Source organism: Mustela putorius, unplaced genomic scaffold (assembly GCF_011764305.1).
Source record: "Mustela putorius furo isolate JIRA1106 unplaced genomic scaffold, ASM1176430v1.1 tig00003909_pilon_pilon_pilon, whole genome shotgun sequence".
In the NCBI taxonomy this organism is placed as follows: Eukaryota; Metazoa; Chordata; class Mammalia; order Carnivora; family Mustelidae; genus Mustela; species Mustela putorius.
In genome coordinates, this window is record NW_025422057.1 from 30421062 (window position 1) to 30445192 (window position 24131).

Here is a 24131-nt window from a genome sequence, read left to right on the forward strand (position 1 = left end):
TACCTGAGCGGAAGGCAGCGGTTTAACCGGCTGAGCCACCCAGGTATCCCACGTTTGGTTGTTTTTTAACCTGCAAAGTAATTCTAGTTTTATAAGGCCCACTCCTGTAGCCAAGAACCGATGCCCTGGAGATAAGTCCGTGGGACTCCTCAGCAATCCGCCTCATCCGCGCCGCTCGGGGACCCCGAGCACGGAGGAAATGTAAAACCGGATGTTGACTATTTTGCCATAGAAACAGACGCGAATCCGGAAGTTACGCCAGAGAAAGCGGAAGTGAAGCCGTCTACTTATCCACGTGGGTTCCGCGCGTGTTTCCCGGTCCCTGGTAGCCGGAGCTTTAAGCTCTGTCCCAGGCATAGTCGCCATGGGTCGCTCGGGGAAGTTGCCCTCCGGTGTCTCGGCCAAGTTGAAACGCTGGAAGAAAGGCCATAGTAGCGACAGCAACCCTGCCATCTGCCGCCACCGCCAGGCCGCCCGCAGCCGCTTCTTCAGCCGGCCCTCAGGTAGCGGGGTCGAGACTCCAACGCGCTGGCGGCGGGGTTCTGGCGGATCTGGTCTGATGGTCGGGGCCTCTCTGGAGGCCCTGGGGCCCAGGCGCTGAACGTTTCTTCTCCTAGAACGTCGCACGTGGAGCCTGCTGTAAAGACCCACCCTCTGCATTTGACAGATGGGGAAATGGAGTCCGCAGTAGGGAAATGACTAGCCCTGGGTACCACAGGTGTCAGAGTTGGGACTTGGCTATAATTAACTTTGGGGGAGACTTACCAAAGTGTTTTCACCTGCATTTATTTCCCAAGCCCCTGCGTGCAGTCCCCGCGCCGTCTCCCCCCGGCACTTAATCCGTCGGGACACAGAAGCAGAAACTTTAACCTGGCGGGTTTGCTAAGTTCTAGGGGTATGGTGGGCCGATGAGGCAGGCCATGTTCAGAATTCAGCGTCTCGAGCTGGGGGCCTGGACTCTGCTAGTTTTTGTCGTATGGGTGGATCCCGGCCAAAAGGAGGTTTGGGTAGAAGTGAGGGCTTCACCTGTGCCTCCGGTTTTCAGGAAAAAGCGACCTGACTGTTGATGCGGTGAAGTTGCATAATGAGCTGCAGTCCGGGTCCATGCGTGTGGGCAAAAGCGAAGCCCCTGAGACGGCCATGGAAGAGGAGGAGGGGCCCGCTCTCACGGAGAAGTCCTCGGGCACCTTCATGAGCGGTCTCTCGGACTGCACAAATGTCACCTTCAGCAAAGTGCAGCGCTTCTGGGAGTCCAACTCAGCCGCGCACAAGGAGGTAGAGGGGAGGGTCAGGAGGACTTGGGGTGGTGAGCAGGAGCCAGACTCGGGCTTCTTTTTATTTTCTCCCAGTGCTGGCTCACTGCTGTGGGAGACAGCTGGTATTTTTGGATGATGTGTCATCTCTTCTATCTTTTGTGTTCCCTACTCACTAGCTCTCCTAGGGCGGGTTCCACTTTCTGCTTTTTTCTAGCAGCATCTCCCCTACTCAAGTGTAAAGTCCCTCGGGTTAGAAATATTTTCCAAATACTTACCTCTCATATCGCAGGACTTTTTACATAGAATATTTTCAAGACACATTTGTTGAGTAAATTAATGCTGAGTAACAATAGATAGAAAATGTTTTATCTAACAAGAACCAGATTTTATTTGTATTTTTTTAGTTAATACTTTTAAGTTATACATATTTATATTAATTGTTTAGCATCACGCTCTAACCAACTGAGCCAACCGGCCACTTATATATATATTTTTTTTAAAGATTTTATTTATTTATTTGACAGACAGAGATCACAAGTAGGCAGAGGCAGGCAGAGAGAGAGAGAGGAGGAAGCAGGCTCCCCACTGAGCAGAGAGCCCGATGCGGGTCTCGATCCCAGGACCCTGGGATCATGACCCGAGCCAAAGGCAGAGGCTTTGACCCACTGAGCCACCTGCCGGCCACTTATATTCATTGTTTAAATGAAAAATGTCAAAATTATGAATGGTACCAAAGTGATGGGAGTAGAATAAAACGTCAGAGTTGTTCTCCCAACTTAACTTCTTCATGGCAGTTATTGTTGATGGCTTATCATGCGTCTACCTAGCCCAGCACTGTCTAAAACGTGGTGCGAGCCACACAGGTAACTGTAAAGTTTTAGTACCCATATTTTAAAAAAGTAAAAAGTAAATGAAATTGATCTTTTTTTTTTTAAGATTTTATTTATTTATTTGACAGAGAGAGATGACAAGCAGGCAGAGAGGCAGGCAGAGAGAGAGGAGGAAGCAGGCTCTCTGCTCAGCAGAGATTTGGGGCTCGATCCCAGGACCCTGGGATCATGACCTGAGCCGAAGGCAGCGGCTTAACCCACTGAGCCACCCAGGCGTCCCTGATCTTCTTTTTTTAAAAGATTTTATTTATTTATTTATTTGACAGGGTGAGAGAGAGCACAAGTAGGCAGAGAGGCAGGCAGGGGGGGGGGAGCAGGCTCCCTGCTGAGCAGAGAGCCTGATTTGGGGCTCAGTCCCAGGACCCTGCCTGAGACTATGACCTGAGCTGAAGGCAGAGGCTTAACCCACTGAGCCACTCAGGTGCCCCCTGAAATTAATCTTAATAAGAAGCTTACTATAGTTAATTATTGGCATTTCAACCTATAATCGATATAAAATGAGATGATTTGTATTATTTTTATCATATTAAGTCTTCAGAATCTGGAGTGTATGTTAGCTTTACATGTCTATTTGGATGCTAACTCTTCTTTGAAAGGACTTGATTTGGTCGTAAAATTTACAAAGGCAAAAGGTTCATATTTCCAAGTTGTTCTAAATCTGTTTTCTTAAAACTTACAGCCATATATCTAAGCTGTTTTATATCTGTTTTCAGGGCGCCTGGGTGGCTCAGTCAGTTAAGCATCCAACTCTTGATTTCAGCTCAGCTCATGATTTCAGGGTGGTGGGATCAAGCCCCGAGTTGGACTCTGCTTGGGATTCTCTCTCTCTCCCTTTTCCCTCTGTCCCTTCCCACACTTGCACACATGCAAGTGCTCTCTCTCAAATAAATAAATCTTAAAGATATATATATTTGTTTTCCCATAACTAGATTTTTAAAAAAGTTTATTTGAGAGCCTGTGTGCTGATGTGCACAAGAAGGGCAGGAGGGGCAGAGGGAGAAGGAGAAGCAGGCTCCCCAGGCAGGGCTTGATCCCAGGACCCTGGGATCATGACCTGCGTAGAAGGCAGACGTTTAACAAACAGCCACCCAGGTGCCCCTCAAGTGTTCATTTTTAAATTTACGAATTAAGGATTCAGTTCTTCAGTCACACTACCCATGTTCCATGTGCTCTTGTGAACGTTATTGTTTTAGACTTTCTTGTCTGTTTTTTTTTTTTTTTTAAAGATTTTATTTATTTGAGAGAGAGACAGTGAGAAAGAGCATGAGAGGCGAGAAGGTCAGAGGGGGAAGCAGACTCCCCATGGAGCTGGGAGCCTGATGTGGGACTCGATCCCGGGACTCCAGGACCGTGACCTGAGCTGAAGGCAGTTGCCCAACCAACTGAGCCTCCCAGGCGCCCTCTTGTCTATTTTTTTATTTATGTTTATAGATTATATTTTATATGCAGTGTTCTGCAATTTTGCCCCACTGAACAGTAGTTCTAAATTAATATGGTATTGTTTCCCATTATTTTCAATAGTCCTGTAGTATTTGAGTCCATCATTACTTATTATGTAGTAATAATACTTTATTGGGGCACCTGGGTGGCTTGGTTAAAGTGTGGGTTAAGCGTCTGCCTTTGACCCAGGTCATGATTCCAGGGTCCTGGGATCGAGCCCTACATCCAGCTCCCTGCTCAGTGGAAACCCTACTTTTCTCCCTCTGCCTGCTGCTTTGCCTGCTTGTGCTGTCTATCTCTCTTTCAAATAAATAAGTAAAATCTTGAAAAATAGTAATAGTAATACTTCATTAGTCCTCTGTTGATGGCTGCTGTGTTGTTTCAGTTTGTGCTGCAGTGAACACACTTGTACCTAAATGTTTGCAGTTTCATGCGGGTATTCCTGTAAGAGATGGGTCTTAGAGGTGGAATCTCGGCAAACGTGTCTGCCCACTCGCTCGGTCTTATGGTGTGTGTACACCTGGCTCTGAGTGCAGTTCATCTTCTCTATCTCTAGGCCTTGTCAGGAGAATAATTTGTGATGGAGTAAGGAAAAGAAGCAGCGCAGGGATGGGATTCAATATAAAATAAATGTCCTAGGTGCCTTCTCCTTTATGTGCAGATCTGTGCTGTTCTGGCTGCTGTCACTGAGGTGATTCGCTCCCAGGGTGGGAAGGAGACAGAGACTGAGTACTTCGCTGCACTGGTGAGTTGGTGTGACTTGAGAGTGGGTGTCCAGAACAGCAGGTTATTCCCGTCGGAGAGAGAAGATGCCCCTGGTATGAGGAGATAGAGCAGGACATTCCTGGGTAGGGGAGAGTGCTTCAGGGGCTCCTGGCTGGCCCAGTCGGAAGAGCATATGATATCTTGATATCTTGATATCAAGATATCTTGATATCTTGGGTCTGTGAGTTCAAGCCTCATGTTGGGTGTAAAGATTACTAAAAAAAGGAAAGAAAAAGAGTGCTTTAGTTATTCTCAGGTGGTAGCTTCGTAAGGCTGGTGGTATTTTGCTATACTATCCTTACAGAACAAAAACCCACCACTCTGGTTGTTGCTGTTGTGTTTTCTTCCCTGATCCATGAAGCTGAGTTAGGCCCAGGGAATCCTCTAGAAAAATGGTTGGGAAAGTGTGGCCAGGGGTGGGGCAGATGGGAGGCTGGTCCTGAGACCCTTTTCTGGGGTTCGTGGGCTATCAAAATTATTTTTATAATAATACTACAACATCCTTTGCCCTTTTACTCTCATTCGCTCATGAGTGTACTATGGAGTTTTCCAGAAGTTATCTCATGTCTGCTGATGTTATTTCAACAGCTAATTGTACTTATGTATGCTTGTATTTTATTTTAAATTTTTTTAAAGATTTTATTTATTTGACAGAGGGTAGGCAGAGCAGCAGGCAGAGAGAGGGGGAAGCAGGCTCTCCGCTGAGCAGAGAGCCTGATGTGGGGCTGGATCCCAGGACCCTGAGATCATGACCTGGGCTGAAGGCAAAGGCTTAACCCACTGAGCCACCCAGGCGCCCCGTGTATGCTTGTATTTTAAAAATTTCTCAGTTTTAATTTTTAATGTGGTAAGTATCAGTAGATATCACCTATGTAAACAAAACCTTTCAGGGACTCTGCAAGAAATTCTACGGTGTAAAAGTTTGAGAACCGCTGCTCTGGAACAGGGTTTGGCAGACTACAGCCCATGGGAATAATCTGATCCAAGGCCTGTTTTTGTACAGCCTGAGAGCTAAGAATGTTTTTTATATTTTTAAAGGATTGTTCAAAACACTCAAAAGAATATGCAACTGAGACCATCTATGGCCTGCAAACCCTAAAATATTTATGATCCAGCCCTTTATGGAAGAAGCCTTCTGTATAATGAATAAGTTAGCCAGTAATACATAGTTTTTATTATGGGCCAGGCAGTGTTGGGATTGACACATACGAATTTAGTGAAATGTTACAACAACTTATCTTTGTTTTACAAGTGAGGAAGCTGAATCACAGAAGGTTCATTGCTAGCCCAAAGTCACACAGTGGCAGAGCCAGGATTTGAACCTCTGACACCAGTGTTCTTGTTCATCACCATCCTGCTGGGCACAGGGTGGCCCTAGCACCCCACCTGCCTAGCTTACACAACTCCCCACTCATCCCCTGTGGTCTGGCCCTCAGATGACAACAGTGGAGGCAGTGGAGTCCCCTGAGTCTCTGGCTGCTGTTTCTTACCTGCTGAACCTTGTCCTGAAGCGGTGAGTCCTGTCCTAGGTCTGAGCACAGAGTCTCTTGGGGCAAAGGGAACTGTATCAGCTGACCTGATATCATCATGGCCTTATCAGCGTGAGGCTCCCGGGGCAGCTTGGGGTGTTGTACAGGGTGTGAGCCCTGGGTCTTGCGGGTGGGGGAGGTAGGGAGAGGACTGAGGAGAGCAGAGCAGTGGGGGCCCATCTCGTGAGAATGGAATGGGTAGTGGAGAAGGCAAGAGGCGCAGAGCTCAGGTGCCACAGAAAGCACATGGAGGTGGTGTCCAGAAGGGAGGGCTCCTGTCCTGACTCCTGCCCGCTTGCTGAGTGACTGGGCTAGTGCTGCCTCCCTCTGTCTAGCTCCCGCCTTCAGACCAGGGCTAAGCTTGTTCCTGCTGCTGTAGGACGCCCCTCGGGGTTCCGCCATCTCTCTTCTTCCCCCACAGTGTGCCCAGTCCTGTACTCATTAAGAAGTTTTCCGACACCTCCAAGGCCTTCATGGACATCATGGCAGCCCAGACCAACAGTGGCTCCACCTCTGCCCTCCGATGGGTTAGTTTCTGGGTCTGGTTCCCCTCTGCCATCTTCCAGAGCCCCGCAGATCTGGCTGGAGCTCGGATACTCCCCAGGAGGGGTATAGGCACCACGTGGGCTTCCGACGGATCCCCGTGTGATTTTTTGGAGTTGGTGAGAACCTGGGCTCTTCTCCCAGCTGGCTGGAGCAGGTGAAGCTGAGAGACTCCGAATCTCTCTTGAAGGTCCTCTCCTGCCTGGCCACCCTTCTGCGGAAGCAGGACCTGGAGGCCTGGAGCTACCCTGTGACCCTGCAAGTGTACCAGGGGCTGCTGAGCTTCACAGTGCACCCAAAGCCCAAGGTGAGGCTGCTGGGCCCCCAGAATATGGGGGCGGGGGGCAGCCATTCTAGTAAGTGGGCTCGTCTGTCTGAGTAGGGGGAGTAGGGGAGGTTGCCCTGAGGGCTGGGCTCTTGTGCTGAGGCTTTACTTTTTGCCCCTGATGCCGTCCTTGTTTAATCCTAGAAGGTGAGAGGCAGCTCCTCATCCTTCAGAAGGGATATTCACTGTCAGGCCGTCCTGAGTCCCTGCTGCCTCACTGGTCAGTGACAGGTTTAGCTACAGTGGCAGGAAGGGGCAGCATGGGGCTTTGGAGTCTCACACTCCTCAATTGGCTGCTGGGTTCACCACTCGTGTGTGACCTTGGGTGAGTTACTTAAGCTCTCTGAGCCTCGGCTTCCTAACGGGAATGTAGGGCCGGTAATACCAAGCTTGCTACAAGGGTATGGGGCAACTCCATTGTCTCTCATAGTTCCTGGCTCAGAGCAGGCGCTCAGCAGTGGTGGCCAGCCACTGCATTTCCTTCTGAAATTGAGGGCAGGGCCCTCGTCCTAGCATAGAAGCAGTGGTCCGCAGTCATTCGGGGGCTCTGCACGCTTCCCAGGTCGGGTCACGCCTCCTTCCCTGTGTATTCCCGAGGCTGCTCTGCTCTTTCTTCAGGTCTCTGCTGCAGTGTCACTTCACTGGAGTGACACTTGCCTGACCACTGTGTAAAAAGTAACAACCCTTGCCATATGGTCTGCAAAGTACTTTTACCTCCCAGTGTATGCGTGTGTGTGTTCTGCCTGCCAAAGAGAGAGCAAGTTTTTAGCTTTGGTCACTGCCAGACTGTCAGTCCTGAGAACAGTGCCAGGCTTGGTCATACTTGGTATTGTGGGGTGACTGATGGAACCCCTGGAGTAATGGGGACGCTGCAGCTCAGAGATGAAGTGGTTAGCTTGTTCAGGGCCGTTTGGGGCGCTAGTGGGAGAGCGGGGATCGGAGCCGAGCTTCGTCTCACTGCCCCGCTGAGGAGTCTGCACACAGGCGGGGCTGGGTATAGCGTTGGTCGTGAAGGAGGCGTGCCATCCGCGCTGCTGGGTGTATGCTAACCTGGGCCTGGCCCCTCTCTCCCTGGCTCACAGATCCGGAAGGCTGCCCAGCATGGCGTGTGCTCTGTCCTCAAGGGCAGTGAGTTCATGTTCGGTGAAAAAGCCCCTGCCCATCATCCTGCTGCCGTTTCCACCGCCAAATTCTGCATCCAGGAGATTGAGAAGTCTGGAGGTGGGGAACTGGGTCTCCGGCAGGGTGGGTGGGGGCCGAGGCCAGCCTGGGAGGAGTGGGCTAAGGCCACCCTGAGAGGGTGGGCTGGAGGCTCAGCTCCCTCGCCTGCCAGGCTCTAAGGAGGCCACCACCACACTGCACATGCTGACGCTGCTGAAGGACGTGCTGCCCTGCTTCCCAGAAGGCCTGGTCAAGAGCTGCAGTGAGACCCTCCTCAGGGTCATGACCTTGAGCCATGTGGTAAGCTCAGCCGGGGAGCCAGAGGAGTGTGCTGGGGCAGGGGGCTAAACTTCAGACCCTAGGCCCTCAATGCTGATGCCTAAGAACTTGCCGGTCTGGCCAGAAGCAGGAGCTGGGGCCTCCCCACCCCAACCCTGCTCTTGTCCATGACCAAGGACACCAGCCATTCTTGGTGTCGGATAGACCAGGCTATCTTCAGGGTCCCGGTCCCTTTGGGAGCTGGTCTCAGGGATTGGGTCAGGGGAAGGGAGCCGAGGCGGGACTGGTAAGGCAGCAGCCCTCTCCCTGCTTGAGCTGTTTCAGCCACAGTCATGGATCTGTTTTCTTTTTTTAGTTTTTGCTTATTTACTAACATATTTGTACAGTAGCTTTAATACATAATAATTTATTTAATACATAAAACGATCTACATTTTTGTCATGCTAGCACAATTCTGTTAATTTTTATATATCCTCTCATAGGAGGATACATTCTTCGTAAAGCATCTATTATGTAAATAACACAATCATTGTTTAGAAGGAGAAACCCATTTAGAATAACTTGCTGTATATCCTTTCAGATATTTTTTTTGGATAAACAAACATAGATAAAAACCTGTGAAAATATAGCCATAATCATAGCCTGCCCACCACATATAGCCTGCTTTTATAACCCATTCTGTTAGAAACTATTTGGTCATGTTCCTCTATTATCTTTGTTTGAATCTCTTAAAAATTTCTCAGTAGCTGCCGAGCCTTCGTAAAGTGTCAGTCCTCTGAGTGTATCGGTGTGGGGGGCATGCTTGAGGTCAGTGGCGCGGGTCTCTCCCAGCCCACTGGCTGGAGTTGGAGGTTGAGGAGCCCAGGGCAGCCATGGGCTTTGCAGTCCCCCACTAAGTGTATTTGTCCTCTCCAGCTGGTGACAGCCTGTGCCATGCAGGCCTTCCACAGCCTCTTCCTTGCCAAGCCCAGCCTGGGCACCCTGTCAGCGGAGCTCAACGCCCAGATCATCACGGTGAGGCCTGATATGGAGGGGTGTGGTGGTGGTAGAGGGGTGAGGGGGGCCTGTTACTTGTCTACAGAGTGAGCTTGAGTGGGCTGATTCAAGCTCAGCGGAGGAGGCCAGTAGTCAAGCAAAGAGGAAGCAGGCAGCTAGGAGACTGGCCACCAAAGCCACATCAGTGTCCACAGGACATGGGGATTTCGACTCTTACTTAACTTAATAAACAATTTCAGCATGGTCACATGTCGTAACCCATATCTTGAGCAGAGGCTCTCAAATTTAGGGATCCCTGGATGGATTTGGGGAAGGGAGCATAAACATCCCCTTCTTGTTTGCAAAGTGTGCATATGTATGCCTGTGTACATTTCTCCTGAGAGAGTCTCTGTGGCTTTTGTGAGATCCAAAGTGTTGTGTGACCCAGGTTTTACTATTTACTATTCTAGAAACACTGACCCCATAAGAGCAGAACTGGGAGGGTTTCATGGAATAGGGAAATACAGGACTTGGAAAAACCAAGGGGCCTGGGAGCTCCGGGGCCACCTGTGCAGGCCTGTCATTAGAACATGCTGGGAAGGGTCATTGTCATTAGGCCACAGCAGACACACTCACTCAGCGCCCTGCTTATTCCCTGTCCCACCTCTAGGCCTTATATGATTATGTTCCCAGCGAGAATGACTTACAACCCCTGCTGGCCTGGCTTAAGGTCATGGAGAAAGCCCACATCAACCTGGTCAGGTAGGTTTGGTGGAGGGGTGTCCGAAGGCCTCCAGCCAGGCTACCTGCTCTGCAGTGCAGATGGGAGGGACAGAAGCCGGAAGCTGGAGAGGGAGGGCAGTGTTTCCTTGTCAGGTGTGCTGTAGACCAGCTCTGGTTCTGAGGTGCAGGGCAGGATGGTGTGGCCTGCGGGGCTGGTACTGTCCTGCCAGAACAGTTACCAGTGAGCTCTAAGGAGCAGCAGGGTGGGCTAATAAGCACACCGCCCCAGAGGTGGGGCCCCAGTTCCATCCTCAGTCTTGTCATCCCCTGACTGAATCCTCTGCGGTTGGTTTCCTTCTCAGACTACCTCGTGCATTTTCTGTGGCTTCACCCCTCCCCCCACCTGCGTTAACAGTCCCCTCTTCTGGGGTTCGCAGTTCTTCACACCCAGTGTCTGCTCTGTGTCTGTCAGAACACGCATGTGTGAGCTTGGCCACTTCATAGTAGCCACCTGATAATTTTGCTTTTCCAGAATAAGGCTGAGAAGAATAAGTGTATCAGTTGGCAACTTGGGTTTCGCCTGGAGTGAGGATCTCTGAGGACCCTGGGGCCCCACCATGCTGTGTCATCTCTCCCCTGTGCTGAAGGGCTCCCATCGGCCTGCTCTCTCAGGCCCCCCGCTGAGTGCTTTCCCTCATTGTCCACCTCACTCATCACAGCCACCCAGGAGGAACGTGCTAGCCTTTTCTTTTCTTTTCTTTTTTAAGATTTTATTTATTTATTTGACAGAGAGAGATCACAAGTAGGCAGAGAGGCAGGTAGAGACAGAGGAAAGGAAGCAGGCTCCCCGCTGAGCAGAGAGCCCAACACGAAGCTCGATCCTAGGATCCCGAGATCATGACCTGAGCCGAAGGCAGAGGCTTTAACCCACTGAGCCACTCAGGCGCCCCTGCTAGCCTTTTTCTTGAGCCAGAAACAGAAGCAGTGCGAGATAGCTGGTCATGCCGCCGCAAAGGAGCAAAGACAGGTCTCCAGCCCACATCTCTATCCACACCATCCAGCTTTTATCTGGAGATGCCAAAAAATGGCAAAATAGCCTTATTCTCCACTTCTCAGAATTTTTTTTTTTTTTTAAGATTTTTTTTCTTTGAGAGAGAGCGAAGTGGGGAGGACCAGAGGGAGAGGGAGAAGCAGACTCCTTGCTGAGGGCAGAGCTGGACTCGAGATTCCATCCTGGGACCCTGAGACCATGGCCTGAGCTGAGATCAGACACTCAACTGACAGAGCCGCCCAGGTGTCCCCTCTGCTTCTCAGGATTAGTCCTGAGATTGCAAGCCTTCCACAATTGTGCCACAACATACACCTCAAGCTGTTTGTTGTAATGCTGTAGTTAACAGCAGAAAAACCTAGAAGCCAAACACAACCATACACAAATGTATCCAAGGAGAGGACTGGTCAGTATACTGTGAGATACTCTGTAGCCATTAGAAGTTACTGAAGTAGGGCGCCAGGGTGGCTCAGTGGGTTAAAGCTTAAAGGGTCCTGGGATCGAGCCCCACATTGGGCTCTCTGCTCTGTGTGGAGCCTGCTTCCTCCTCTCTCTCTGCCTGCCTCTCTGCCTACTTGTGATCTCTGTAAAATAAATAAACAAGATCTTAAAAAAAAAAAAAAGTTGCTGAAGTAGAGAGGTACATGCTCACCCGGAAAGATCCCAAAATGTATTGAGAAGACTCACAGCATACTCTGGAGCGAAACTGTCAGGGTATGATCCTGACTCCTGCCTCCTACTCGTGACGTGACCTTGGGCAAGTAACTTGACTTTTCGTGCCTCACGTTCCCCACTTACAATGAATTTTTAAGTCATAGGACTTAATCTTGTTGCAAACCTTGTTGAAAGGTTTAAGTGAATGAATGTATGTTATAACAGTGCTTGGAGAATGAAAATTGTTAAGTAAATGTTAGCATACGTTACTTCCTATGTTTGTACATGTGTAAGACCTTCTGGAAGAGTATTTGAGAAACTTAACCTTGATTTTCCTCTGGAAAGTTCATCTGAAGGTCAGTCTGGGAGAAAAGTGTGATAAAGAAAGTATACTCTTTATTTTATATTTTGAAGACCTACTTGAATTTTTTTACCACATGTGGCTATTAACTTGAATAACAGTACTTTTTAAAATTGCCCACTAGAAGGGCCCTGTACAACCTTCCAAATCAGTGACTGTCATTGGACCTGGGCCATGTGGGTCCCTGAGGCCCAGGACCAGACCCCACAGAAGCCTTTTGTCTTCACAGACTGCAGCGGGACCTGGGGCTGGGCCACCTCCCTCGCTTTTTTGGAACCGCGACCACTTGCCTTCTCTCCCCACACTCACAGGTGGTGACAGCTGCCACTCAGAGCCTTCAGGTACCCCAGCCCCTGCTTTAGCGGGGGAAGCAGAGAGTACAGGGGGTTCTACTGGCTGCCCTGTCTCTCCTGGAACTTGCCCTAGACCTCCAGCTGGATCTGGGGAGGAAGTTCTTGGGGTGGGGATCGGCTTCCTGGAAGTGTCCAAAAGCGATCACTTTTGCTAGGAGGGCTGAGTGGTGCTGGGAGGCTGCTTTAGGCCCAGACAGCTGGGGCTTCTTTTTGCAGGAGATCCTGAAGGAATGTGTCGCTCCCCACATGGCCAGCATTGGCTCCGTGACCTCTTCAGCCTCTGGCCCTGCCCAGCATGTCTTCAAGATGTTCAGGTGAGAACACAGCATCTGTGTTAGGAAGGAATAGGTGTACCTTCTAGAAAGTTCCTTGTAGTGACAGGTGTTCCACTTGTCACTTACTGGGGGCACGTGCGCAGTGCCAGAACAGCTGATGCTGATGGAGCACTGGCCACGTTCCAGGTGCCATCATGTGCTCATGAGTATGGATTCTGAGCTGGTCATTTGGGGCAAGTTCCCCCGTGTCCTCCACGTCTAAATACCTCAGGGTCCTCATCATTCGAAGGTTACTGACAGATGTGAGGGTTCAATGTGTGTGTATGTGTAAAGTTCTCAGAACTGTATCTGGCACGCAGCTAAGCACTCAGCGAATAAAAGCCACTAGTGGTTTTCGTGGTTCTAGGAGATATGTACTGGCCCCCACTTTACAGACAGACAGGCTGAGGTCACCCAACTAGGAGGGGGCCGCCTGACAGCAGAGCCCACTCTTGTTCACGTGCTGTGCTGCCCTCCACGCCTGCAAGAGGAGCCATTCCCAGACGTGGCCACTGACCATCTCGTCCTTTCTGCAGCTGGTGAGGGGCCTCCAAGCACTGTAGACATTGGAAGGGCCCTGGGGAAGGAGTGAGGATCCCTGGTGTCTGCCCCGGGTCTGTGTGCTCACCTCCAGGCTGTGGTGCTTTGGGTCCTGCTCCTTGTGAAGAAACGGGCCTGTTGCCTCTGGATGCATCTGTGATGGAGTTTCAGGATAACTCAGAGCCACCCGCACCTCCAGCTCTCCTGTTTCCCGACTCTGATCCCTGTTGGCCGTTCTTGCCTCGGATGTGCAGGAGGCTGGGAGGCAGAGCCAGCCTCGTGCCACTCTCCCCTCGACCCAGACCACCTGCTCTACCGTGGCAGCCCATTCTGGGTCGGACCAGGAGAGCATGAGACAGGGACAGCATGGGCTTTGGAGGCCCAGGGTGGCCACTGGCAGAGTGACCCTGGCAGGTTATTTCCTCTCTCTGAGCCTCAGTTTCCCAATCTGAAGGTGGAAGAAACCACATACCTCAGAGTTTTCTTTAGGCAGTAGGATTTCAGATGAAACTCAGCACAGGGGCTGCATTGTAATTGCTAGTTCTCCCCCTTGGCCTTTCCCGGGGCTCCACGCTTACTGGCCAGCTGGTGGTCTGAAGCTCATGGGCCAGCCATTGACTTCCTGATTGAGGCCCAGGTGAGCAGGAACTTGACTCTGACTGTTCCCCTGGCAGGGCCGTGGAGGAAGGCCTGACATACAAATTCCACGCAGCTTGGAGCTCCGTGTTACAGCTGCTGTGTGTCTTCTTCCAGGCCTGCGGGAGGCAGGCCCATCCTGTGATGAAGAAGGTGAGCTGGGGAGCTGCCAGGGCCAAGGCAGGAGGTGGTGATTGGGCTGTCGGACTGTGGGCTCCTAGAGTGGTCATGTGTCTGCTACTTGTGCACTTTACCCCCTGTTATATCCCTGATGGCACTCACAGCAGGTGCCCAGCACAGTGTCTCCAGGAAAGTGTCTGAGCCAACACGTGAGAAACAAAAAGAGGGATGGGACCTCCCTTGGCCCCTTGGCCAGTAACTGCTCGCTAGTCCTGGCTGAGGTTGATGGCTTTGAACAGGGAACCATCGTGACTCTCCCTCACCCCTACTCCTATCTTCTGTTTTTAATTCTCTGAACTTCCTATAATAAGGGATTATGGTGTTTTAAGCAGCCTTAGGTCCCAGACAGATTACTGCAGCCCAGAGTAAACTATATAAGAATCAGGGATCCCTTGGGGCGCCTGGGTGGCTCGGTTGTTAAGCGTCAGCCTTTGGCTTGGGTCATGATCCCAGGGTCCTGGGATCAAGCCCTGCATCAGGCTCCCTGCTCAGCAGGAAGCCTGCTTCTCCCTTTTCCACTCCCCCTGCTTGTGTTTCCTCTCTCTCTCTCTCTCTCTGTCAAATATATAAATAAAAAATCTTTAAAAAAGTGGGGGGGTCTGGGATCCTCCCCAGCTAGGGAGGCAGGCCCCAGACCGCTTATCAGCTCCTGGCCTCTTGGAGCTTTCACTGACTCTCACCATTGCTGGTTGGAAGAAAGGAGCCACTCTGGGACAGCAAGGACTTCCTCAAGAAGCCTGGTCCCTAATAGGTTAGATTGATGAACTTGGCTCCCTACAGGCAAGGCCCTGGTGGCTTCTGTGGGGCTGTGGTGGGCCAGAGGTCACAGCCTTGTCTTGAGGGACATCCACTCCTCAGGATCTGGTAATTTGCTAATTGTCACACGTGGGTGTGTCTTTTCCCTTGGCCAGTGTTTCCCATTTTTTCAAGACAAACCGGAAATGTATGTTTGTATGTGAACTCTGATTTTTACGTGTTACTAATAAATACAGAATCTTTTAAATTCTTGGGGCATTGGGGAGAGGTGAGACTCTTAAACAGCTTAAATGTGGTTATTGGTTTGTGATCTCTGACCTAGAGCTTAACATGGGCCCGTGTTCCTGAGCTCTCATCCTCTTCTTTTTTTTTTTTTTTTTTTCAAAGATTTTGTTAATTTATTTGACAGAGATCATAAGTAGGCAGAGAGGCAGGCAGAGAGAGAGAGGAAGGGAAGTAGACTCCCTGCTGAGCAGAGAGCCCGATGGGGGGCTCGATCCCAGGACCCTGAGATCATGACTGAGCCGAAGGCAGAGGCTTTAACCCACTGAGCCACCCAGGTGCCCCTCTCATCCTCTTTGAGAATTTGGCCCTGACTCAGCCGTGGGCTCCTGCTCTGTGAGCAGGCCTTGGTGTATCCTCTCATGTCTTTTTGCTCCAGTGCCTCCAGTCCCTGTGTGACCTGCGTCTCTCCCCGCACTTCCCTCACACGGCGGCTCTGGATCAGGCTGTGGGGGCAGCGGTGGCCAGCATGGGACCCGAGGTGGTTTTAGAGGCGGTGCCTTTGGAAATTGACGGCTCTGAGTAAGTGTGGTTCTGGCTGGCTTCCTTACGAGCCCCAGGGCAGTCGGCTGCTTGTTCTCCTTCAGTAGGATGTTCACTTTTTTGGGGTGAGGTCTCTGTGTGTCACGTGGGGGTCAGCGGGAAAGGCCACAGCAGGGTTCAAGCTCCTCGGCTTGGTGGGCCGTGGCTGCTGGGTCTGCTGCCCTCACTGGGCCTTCCCTGCCTCCTCCCAGGGAGACTCTGGATTTCCCACGGAGCTGGCTGCTGCCTGTCATCCGGGACCACGTCCGGGAAACACGGCTCGGTTTCTTCACCACCTATTTCTTACCCCTGGCTACCACCCTGAAGAACAAAGGTATGGGCCCCACCTTAGTCCTGGAGCCTTGGCTGGAAGGGGTCAGGAAGGGCTCCTAGGACACTGGGCAGCGTCCCTCTGCCAGGCAGGTGGCCAGCCAGTGCTTGAGGGCCCTCCTCCTCCCTTAGAGGCACAGCCAGGCAGCTCCCCTCACAGGACCCTGCCCTGTGGCAGGCCAACAGTGGCCTCCTGTCCTACTGAGGTAATTAAACAAGAACACACCAGTTTGTATATATGCAGAGCCGTTCCTCATAAAAATCTGACACGACCTCCACGTTCCTCAGGGGGGTTCTGGTGAACTTAGTTACGATAAGTCCCACCGTGGGCCACGGTGTGGTCTTTGTGAAGAGAGGAAGACCTCACATGGGAACAGGCATATTTAGGAGATAGTGAGTTGAGCAGGTCAGATTCAGATCTCAGCAGAGCCGCACCGCAGCAGGGTGACTGTGGGCAGTTGATGCAGCTCCTCCGGGTCTGCTCCTCAGTAGACTCTGGGTGAAAGCTGCCGTGTGAGCGGGAAGTGCAGCCGTCACGGATGTGCCCAGCAGACAGCCTCCCACTGAGAAACCTTACCGTCAAGTAAAACCAGGTTTCGGAACAGTATGTGCATCGTACAGGACTGTTTATATTTTTAAAGAAACGTGAAGGAGTCAGTAGAGGTCGTAGCTATCCCTGGAAGGATAAGATGATGAGGAGACACCCACTGCCTGTTTTATGTAGATCTTTTAAATTTTTTTTGAATGAGCAAGTATCATGTTTCAGTCTGTGGGGAGAGAGGAATCACCCACATTCCTGTTCTCATTACTGGGCTTTTGGTTTGGTAAAAATGAGGCTCCTGGCATGAAGGGTGCCCAGGGTCCCACTCTCTCCTTGTGTCACACGCAGCAACGGATCTGGCCCAGGCGGGCAGGACAGTGGAGTCCAAGATCTACGATACGCTCCAGTGGCAGGTAAGGGATCAGCTGGGGGGACATGAGTTGGATGGTGCGGGGGCCTGAGTGGCGGGACGTCACTGTCCTTGACCATCCCTCCCAACCCCCCAGATCTGGACCCTCCTGCCTGGGTTCTGCACGAAGCCCACGGACGTGGCCGCCTCCTTCAAAGGGCTGGCGCGGACACTGGGCACGGCCATCAGTGAGCGCCCAGACCTGAGGGTCACTGTGTGCCAAGCCCTGCGCACCCTCGTCACCAAGGGCTGTGAGGCGGGTATGTATGGGCCCTAAGGCTCGGGGTGGGGAGGGGAGCAGTGGCAGTGGCCCGGGTCTCCTGGCCTGCTGTGCCTCACTGCCAGAGCCATAGCTGAGCCTTTGCAAGGACCCGGGGCTTTTGCTAGAAACCCAAGGAGTTAATAGGACACTGAAAGCTGCCCCTTTCCTCTTTACTCCCACTGTGCTGACAGCTGCTGGGTGTTATCCAGTCGGTGTAAGGGCTTTATCATGTGTCCGGCTCTTGGGTGACCCATAGGACAGAGCCACGGAGGAGTGTAGGGTATGGGGGTACCTCTTGTCCCAGAGAAGCCCCAAATCTGTGGGCTCCAGGTCCTGTCATGAGTCCTCCAAAAGGTTGCCTCTGGGCTGCAGCCCTAACAGCCTGTGAGGCGGGGCTGACTCCTGCCCCTCTTACACAAACTCTGGTCCTCCTGCCAGAGGCTGACCGTGTGGAGGTGAGCCGTTTTGCCAAGAACTTTCTGCCAATCCTCTTCAACCTATACGGGCAACCTGTTGCAGCCGGGGACACCCCAGCCCCCCGCCGGGCTGTGCTGGAAACGGTCAAAACTTACCTGACCATTACAGACCCTCAGGTGAGCATGCTGGTGGAGGGGAGGGAGGAACAGTCAGGTGGGTGACTGGGTGACTGTTGGGTTGGGTGTGTGAGAAAGGGCCCACCTACCAGGGTTTGCCTGGGCTCTACCACCTGAGGGACAGGGCACTGGATACCAGCGACACCTGGGTTGAGGCTGTGTGGGGTGAGGTGTGGGGAGGGGTGCAGTTCTCTGTGTTTCTCTCTTCAACAACCCCCTCTTTTTCATCCCTTTGCGGCTGCCAGTTAGTGAACAGCTTCCTGGAAAAGGCCAGCGAGAAGGTGCTGGACTCTGCTAGCTCTGACTTCACCAGGTAAAATGCTCCACTTGAGCTGGGACAGCCCAGGTGGCTAGAGCTTGTGTCGAGCAGAAGCCCTGTGGCTTCTCTCTGCTTTTATTTGGGAAGGTTTTGAGATACTGAATGTCCCAGCTCAATGATGAAGCCTGATTGGCTTCTCCTTCTCAGAGAAGCATTACAGCCTGTTGGGGAAGGATGCGGACCCTGGCGATACACGGCCCAGGTTCAAATCCCAGCTCCACTAATGACAAGCTCTGTGACCTTGGACAGGTTACTTACCTGCTCTGTGTGCTCTTTGTCCTTATCTGTGAAGATGGGCTTGATAATAGACCTGCACCAGGGTTGTTGTGAGGACTGAAGGCTTAAATGCACATGAAGACCTTGGAACCACAGCTGGTTTCTTATGGCTAAACTGGCTGCGAGCTGTGATTGTTGTTTCCAGGCTCCTCTGGGGCCCCTGGTCCTCCTCACCCTGACTTCTCCCACTTCTGTACCCAGTAGATAAAAGGCACTGATAGTCTGTGCCCTTCTCCAGCCCACCCTAAGCCCGTCCTTGGTCTTCTGCCCTGAGCAGATTGTCTGTGTTGGATCTGGTTGTGGCCTTGGCTCCCCATGCGGATGAAGCTGCCATCGGCAAGCTGTACTCCACCATCCGGCCCTACCTGGAGGTGAGCCATGTGGGCTGGACTCCCACAGGACCACCCCTGGGGGAAGAGGGGCCTCCTTGGAAAGCTGGGACCTGTCTTCTTATCTGGACAACCATTTGGGCGGGCACAGAAGGCCAGGGCAGGGCCACCTAACTTCTGGAGAGTTGTTTTAACGGGAGTAACAGAGCTCCTTTGTGATGCCAAAGAGTTAGGCAAAGAGGGGGAGAGCGGAGTGCTCCAGCGAGAAAGGGGAGCAGGCACACAGGCCTCAGTGCAGGCGAGGCACTGCAGGGTCCTGCTGCTGGATGAGCATCACGGTGAGACTTGTGAGTGGAGTGGAGGCTGGCGGGCCTTCTCCCCCTGTAGCATCCCCCCCTGCCTGGCATAGAGTTAGCCTCCCCTGTTCTGCCAGCCCTCCAGAGGCAGGCCGCGGTCCCGAATCCCCCCAGTGCTGGTCACAGTTAATGGTGGCTGTACTGTGACTGTCCTTGAACAGTGCAGGTGGGGGTGGATGGATGGATGGGGGACCCCAGAGTCCCCTCCCTCACCTATCCCTGACCACCATGTCCCTGCCCAGAGCAAGGCCCACGGAGTACAGAAGAAGGCCTACCGGGTGCTGGAGGAGGTGTGCGCCAGTTCCCAGGGCCCTGGGGCCCGCTTCGTGCAGAGCCACCTGGACGACCTGAAGGCGACCCTGCTGGACTCGCTGCGGGGCACCTCCTCACCTGCCAAGAGGGTGAGGCTTCCGAGGCACCCATGCTCTGCCCACGGGAGGAGGGGCGACACTGGGGGAGAAGCATCCTAGAGACAGGGGACTTGAGGGGCATAGGTGGCATTGAGACGTCCTAACTCTCCTCGCCCTTCCCTGCAGCCCCGTTTGAAGTGCCTCATACATATCGTGAAGAAGCTGTCTGCTGAACACGAGGAGTTCATCACTGCCCTCGTCCCGGAGGTGAGGGGTGCGGGCGGGGGTGTACGTGTGTTCTGAGGGGCTCCTTGGAGTGTGGCTTCTGACGACCTGTCAGGATTGGGGGAGAGCAATACGGAGGTGAGGGATGCCTCAGTTCTCTGCTTGGGAGTGTCGGCACCCCTGCTGCCCCCTTCTGCCTCAGGCCACCACCTGGTCCCTTCGCTAGCAGCTCCGGAGCTTATGTTTAAGGGATTGTCTGGGCAGGTGATCTTGTGCACCAAGGAGGTGTCGGTGGGAGCTCGGAAGAACGCTTTTGCCCTGCTGCTGGAGATGGGCCATGCTTTCCTTCGGTTTGGCCCAAACCAAGAAGGTGAGGGGCTGGGGTACATGCTCCGCTCGCAAGTCTTGGGGAGGTACCCCTCCAAACCACTAGCTAAAGACAAAAGGTGGGAAGAGCCACCTGGCTCTGGAGCAGGCAGGCTGCTCCTCTTCTGGGTGGAGTCCCATTCCCTGGGGGGCCCAAGGTGCAGCGTGTGGAGTGGCTCTGCCTTTGTGTGACTGCCCTTGTCTTGCCCTCCCAGAAGCCCTGCAGCGCTACCTCGTCCTGATCTACCCTGGCCTCGTGGGCGCTGTGACCATGGTCAGCTGCAGCATCCTGGCCCTGACCCACCTCCTGTTTGAGTTTAAAGGTGAATGCTGCTTCCTTGAAAGCCTGGGGAGCCCTCAGGATAGGAAAATGCCCAGAAGGTCAGGGCAAGGTCATTATCAGAATAAGGTAGCTATCACCTTCCTTCTTCGAGGGAGGAGAAGGAACCAAAACCAGGCCTAGCTGCCTCTTGTCCCTGCTGCTGCCTGTGTCATCTTTCCTGTGTACCTGCAGTTACCCTGTGTCCCACTGTCAGAGGGGATCAAAGGCGGTCAGGCCCCTGCCCAGGTGTTAGTCCCGGTTCTGCCTCTTACCAACCATGGGAGACCTTGAGCAAGTTTATGGACCTCGTAGGACCTCAATTTCTTACCTCTAACATGGGAGAGAAAAACACGACTTGATCACAGATTGTCTGTACTCTATGCGGAGTGACTAGGACCGTACCGGGTACACAGAAGTCCCCCAAATGTTAGTTCCAACTCATGTGACCTGACAGGGATCTTGGGTCTGGATGGGTTCCTGGGCATCTCTGACGGTGGCCCTCTGGAACCCCCACCCCCGCCGCCCCGCCAGGTCTCATGGGGACCAGCACAATCGAGCAGCTGCTGGAGAACGTGTGCTTGCTCTTGGCTTCCCGCACCCGTGATGTGGTCAAGTCAGCACTGGGCTTCATCAAGGTGGCAGTAGCGGTCATGGATGTGGCGTGCCTGGCCAAACATGTGCCGCTGGTGGTAAGCGCCCCCTTCCCCTCAGTGGGTGGCAGCCTGGCCTCTGGCCTGCTGGCACGGACCCAGCAAGCCTTGAGGCCAGCAAGTTCCAGACATGTGTTTAGCTATGAACCATCTCATGGAACAGGTCATGCAGGAGCCCTGGAAAGGACCAGTAGGGTAACGCATACCCGGTGGGAGTGAAGGAGGTGCATGGTGCCGGGCTGCCTCCTATGGCCCACCCCCTCCCCCTTCATAGAAACAAGGGCTCTGCAGGTGCAAATCAGGAGGCATGGCCACCCTTTGTCTTACAGATGGAGAGACTGAGGCCAGAGATTTCCCCAGATCACATTGCTAATGAGAGTGGCCCTGGGACCAGAATGCAAAGCTCAGAACTGACCCTCATGGGTCTCCCCAACATGGGGCCCATTATCTTGTTTTCTCTTTTTTGTGTTTGCGTTCTGACCTTCTGGGTTCAAGGAAGCTCCTCTGGACAGTCTGGCTGACTGCAGAAGGTCCTGCAGAGCCCCCCGGGATTGGGTTCCAGCCCCTCAGCTAGGCCCAGGGTGTGCCACCGGCTGGGTCTCTCTGGCCCCTATGTCTTCCGCCTCGGTGTTTCCCTTCCAGCTGGGTGGAGTCGCACCTCCAGGTCTCTCTTGCCTCTCTTCTTTGTATCTGGCCTTGGGTAAAGGAAAGAAAGGGGAGGTGGGGGTCAAGGTAGCCTGCCCCTGCTCTCCTGAGCCTGCTGCCTTACTGGGGACCAGAGATGAGAAGGGCAAGAGCAGTGATCTGTCATGGGGTGCTGACGGTTTATAAAAGCCTTTCAAAGGGTCATTGGGGCTCTGTGTCCCCAGCTCTGTTTGGGGACACTACAGAGATCTGCCACCCATTCGTGGGTTCCAGCCAAGCCCGACAAAGGTGTGTGAATTGTCCCCACGAGATGAATGCAGGATGGTAGAAGGGTTGTGTGGGATCTGGAGAAGCCTGGCAGTGTTGGGGCCCAGTGTGGGCCATGGCATCAGAGATGCCTGGGCTGACTGCTGTCCCTGGCCATGGAGCAGCCACTTAACTCTCTGTGCCTCCATTTCCTCATCTGTAAACTGGGGTCATGATCGATCTGCCTCATGGGGTTCTAAGGATTCAGTGAGGTAATAAAGGAGAGATGCCAGACTATTCGGAAGACTCGGAAGCTATAATCTCGGAAGGGTAGTCCTGGATTGTCACAGAGGAGGCTTAGGGTGAAGGTGGACGGCCGCCAGGTTGCGGAAATGCAGTTGGATCAAGGGGTGGGCCAGCAATGGGGTTGCTGCGACCCTCACCCCTTTGCTGTGTGCCTGGTCTGCACTGCAGTGAGAGGGCAGACAGGGTGGAGGGTGCCCCTGACCCTCGCTCCTCTGCCCGGCAGATGGAGGCCATTGGGAAGCTTTCAGACGACATGCGGCGGCACTTCCGCATGAAGCTTCGGAACCTGTTCATCAAGTTCATCCGCAAGTTTGGGTCTGTGTGCGGGACCCACAGGGAGGGCCAGGGAAGAGATGAGGGGCTTCCAGTCCCCGCAGGGAGCCTGCAGAGAGCGGACTGGGCGGGAGGGCTTGGGTCTGAGTCCTGCCCCTGTGGCCAGCAGGGCTCTGGCGGAGCCCTTCTACTTCCAAAGAGCGCTCTGTGGCCCGTGCGCCTTGCCAGCCTCTCATTGCCCCGCAGGTTTGAACTGGTGAAGGGGCTGCTGCCTGAGGAGTACCACAAGGTCCTGGTGAACATTCGGAAGGCAGAGGCCCGCGCCAAGAGGCACCGTGCTCTGAGCCAGGCTGCTGAGGAAGAGGAGCAGGAGGAGGAGGAGTCTGCCCAGGGCAAAGGCGACAGGTAAGACCCATAATGGGGTCCTGCGGACCAGGTCTTTCTTAGCCCACAGCCTGCCCAGCCCATGCTCAGCTGCCCCCGCCTCTCTTGGGAACACCCTGACTTGCCACTTCTCTGTCCTTAGCATCGAGGAGATTCTGGCTGACTCAGAGGAGGAGGAGGAGGAAGAAGAGGAAAGGAGCCAGGCCAAGGAGCGCCGGAGGCTGGCCCGACAGAGGAGCCGGGCGTGGCTGAAGGAGGGTGGTGGGGATGAGCCCCTCAACTTCCTGGACCCTAAGGTGGCCCAGCGAGTCCTCGGTAAGCAAGAAGTGACTGGCACATGAGTCCAGAAAAGAGGCTCGCCTTGGTGCCCTATTCAGGGGCCAGGGGTGACATCCCCAGAGGCCAGTGGGCACCCCTCGCCACCACAGGCACACACCGTGTGCTGCAGGCACCTGTGTCGTTGGTTTGGAGGGGGCTGTGGGTAGCTTAGGACTGACCTGCCACCTCTTCACTGTCCAACTCTGCCACGCCAGCCACACAGCCTGGGCCTGGCCGGGCCAAAAAGAAGGACCACGGCTTCAAGGTGAGCGCCGATGGCCGCCTCATCATCCGGGAGGAGGACGAGGACGATGCTGCCACGGCCAGGACGGAGGAGGAGGAAGGCACGAAAGGTGGGACTGTCGTCCATTCCAGGGACACAGTGCTGGCCTGGGCAGGGCTGCACTCTCTTGTTCATTCATTCCCTGCCTGTTCATTCGCTCACTCGTTCAGCACCCACTTGCTGGGGGAGTGTAGGTAACAGCAGAGATAAGGAGCTTGGAGCTAAGGCAACTTCCTCAAACTTTGAGTTTCTCAAACTATTTCGACCACATTAAGAAATCTTTCTGTTGCAAGCTAGTCGTTGATACAATACATACATCATCCAGGCAGAACTTTCAAAACACTGTACATCCTCTTAAGCATGCGTGACGCACTGTTTTGGCCTCTATTTATTTTGTTCTGCTGCTTTCCTTCCCCTCTTCTCCCATTTTTTTCCTTTTCTCCTTTTTTTTTAAAATGTGAATTTGGCTGAGATCCGGAAGCTCATTTAGAGGTAGAGGATCCAGGCTTGGAACCTGCCTCCTTCCTTACTGCACAGTCTCCTGCTGTCTGGAAGCGGCCCCAGTGAGAAGTCTCTGTCCTGTGGAGTCTTTCCTGCTCCCCCTCCCCCGTGTCATCCGTTGGATCAGAAAGCCTGTCTTCAGACATTTATCTGCCTTCTTTTTTTTTGTTCCCACTGTCCTGATCCCTGGGTGCTTGATTCACTGCAGCCTCCGAACCAGCGTTCTCATGGCAGCCCCTACATCCGGCTTACCTGCTGTGTGACCGGGGACAATCACTAACTTCTCTGTGCTTTAATATCCTTATCCCAAAATGA

The 24131-nt window shown here is 53.1% G+C and overlaps 1 protein-coding gene across 1 annotated transcript in view; it reads left to right on the forward strand.

The window, feature by feature from the left end:
* The first annotated feature begins 263 nt into the window (after window positions 1-263).
* The window catches only part of RRP12 (ribosomal RNA processing 12 homolog), a 29609-nt gene continuing 5741 nt past the window's right edge, over window positions 264-24131 (forward strand). Inside the window, exons 1-29 of the mRNA XM_004749573.3 lie at window positions 264-503; window positions 1046-1275; window positions 4248-4331; window positions 5788-5864; window positions 6302-6407; window positions 6614-6730; window positions 7831-7969; window positions 8082-8209; window positions 9104-9202; window positions 9834-9925; window positions 12179-12290; window positions 12519-12616; window positions 13831-13945; window positions 15390-15532; window positions 15745-15866; window positions 16752-16816; window positions 16910-17072; window positions 17513-17667; window positions 17913-17980; window positions 18540-18633; window positions 19190-19348; window positions 19484-19564; window positions 19787-19892; window positions 20104-20211; window positions 20742-20899; window positions 22281-22372; window positions 22577-22735; window positions 22857-23029; window positions 23248-23385. Of these exons, the coding sequence (XP_004749630.1) occupies window positions 365-503; window positions 1046-1275; window positions 4248-4331; window positions 5788-5864; window positions 6302-6407; window positions 6614-6730; window positions 7831-7969; window positions 8082-8209; window positions 9104-9202; window positions 9834-9925; window positions 12179-12290; window positions 12519-12616; window positions 13831-13945; window positions 15390-15532; window positions 15745-15866; window positions 16752-16816; window positions 16910-17072; window positions 17513-17667; window positions 17913-17980; window positions 18540-18633; window positions 19190-19348; window positions 19484-19564; window positions 19787-19892; window positions 20104-20211; window positions 20742-20899; window positions 22281-22372; window positions 22577-22735; window positions 22857-23029; window positions 23248-23385 (3520 nt within the window). The 5' untranslated portion in view covers window positions 264-364. The remainder of the gene's footprint in view (window positions 504-1045; window positions 1276-4247; window positions 4332-5787; window positions 5865-6301; window positions 6408-6613; window positions 6731-7830; window positions 7970-8081; window positions 8210-9103; window positions 9203-9833; window positions 9926-12178; window positions 12291-12518; window positions 12617-13830; window positions 13946-15389; window positions 15533-15744; window positions 15867-16751; window positions 16817-16909; window positions 17073-17512; window positions 17668-17912; window positions 17981-18539; window positions 18634-19189; window positions 19349-19483; window positions 19565-19786; window positions 19893-20103; window positions 20212-20741; window positions 20900-22280; window positions 22373-22576; window positions 22736-22856; window positions 23030-23247; window positions 23386-24131) is intronic.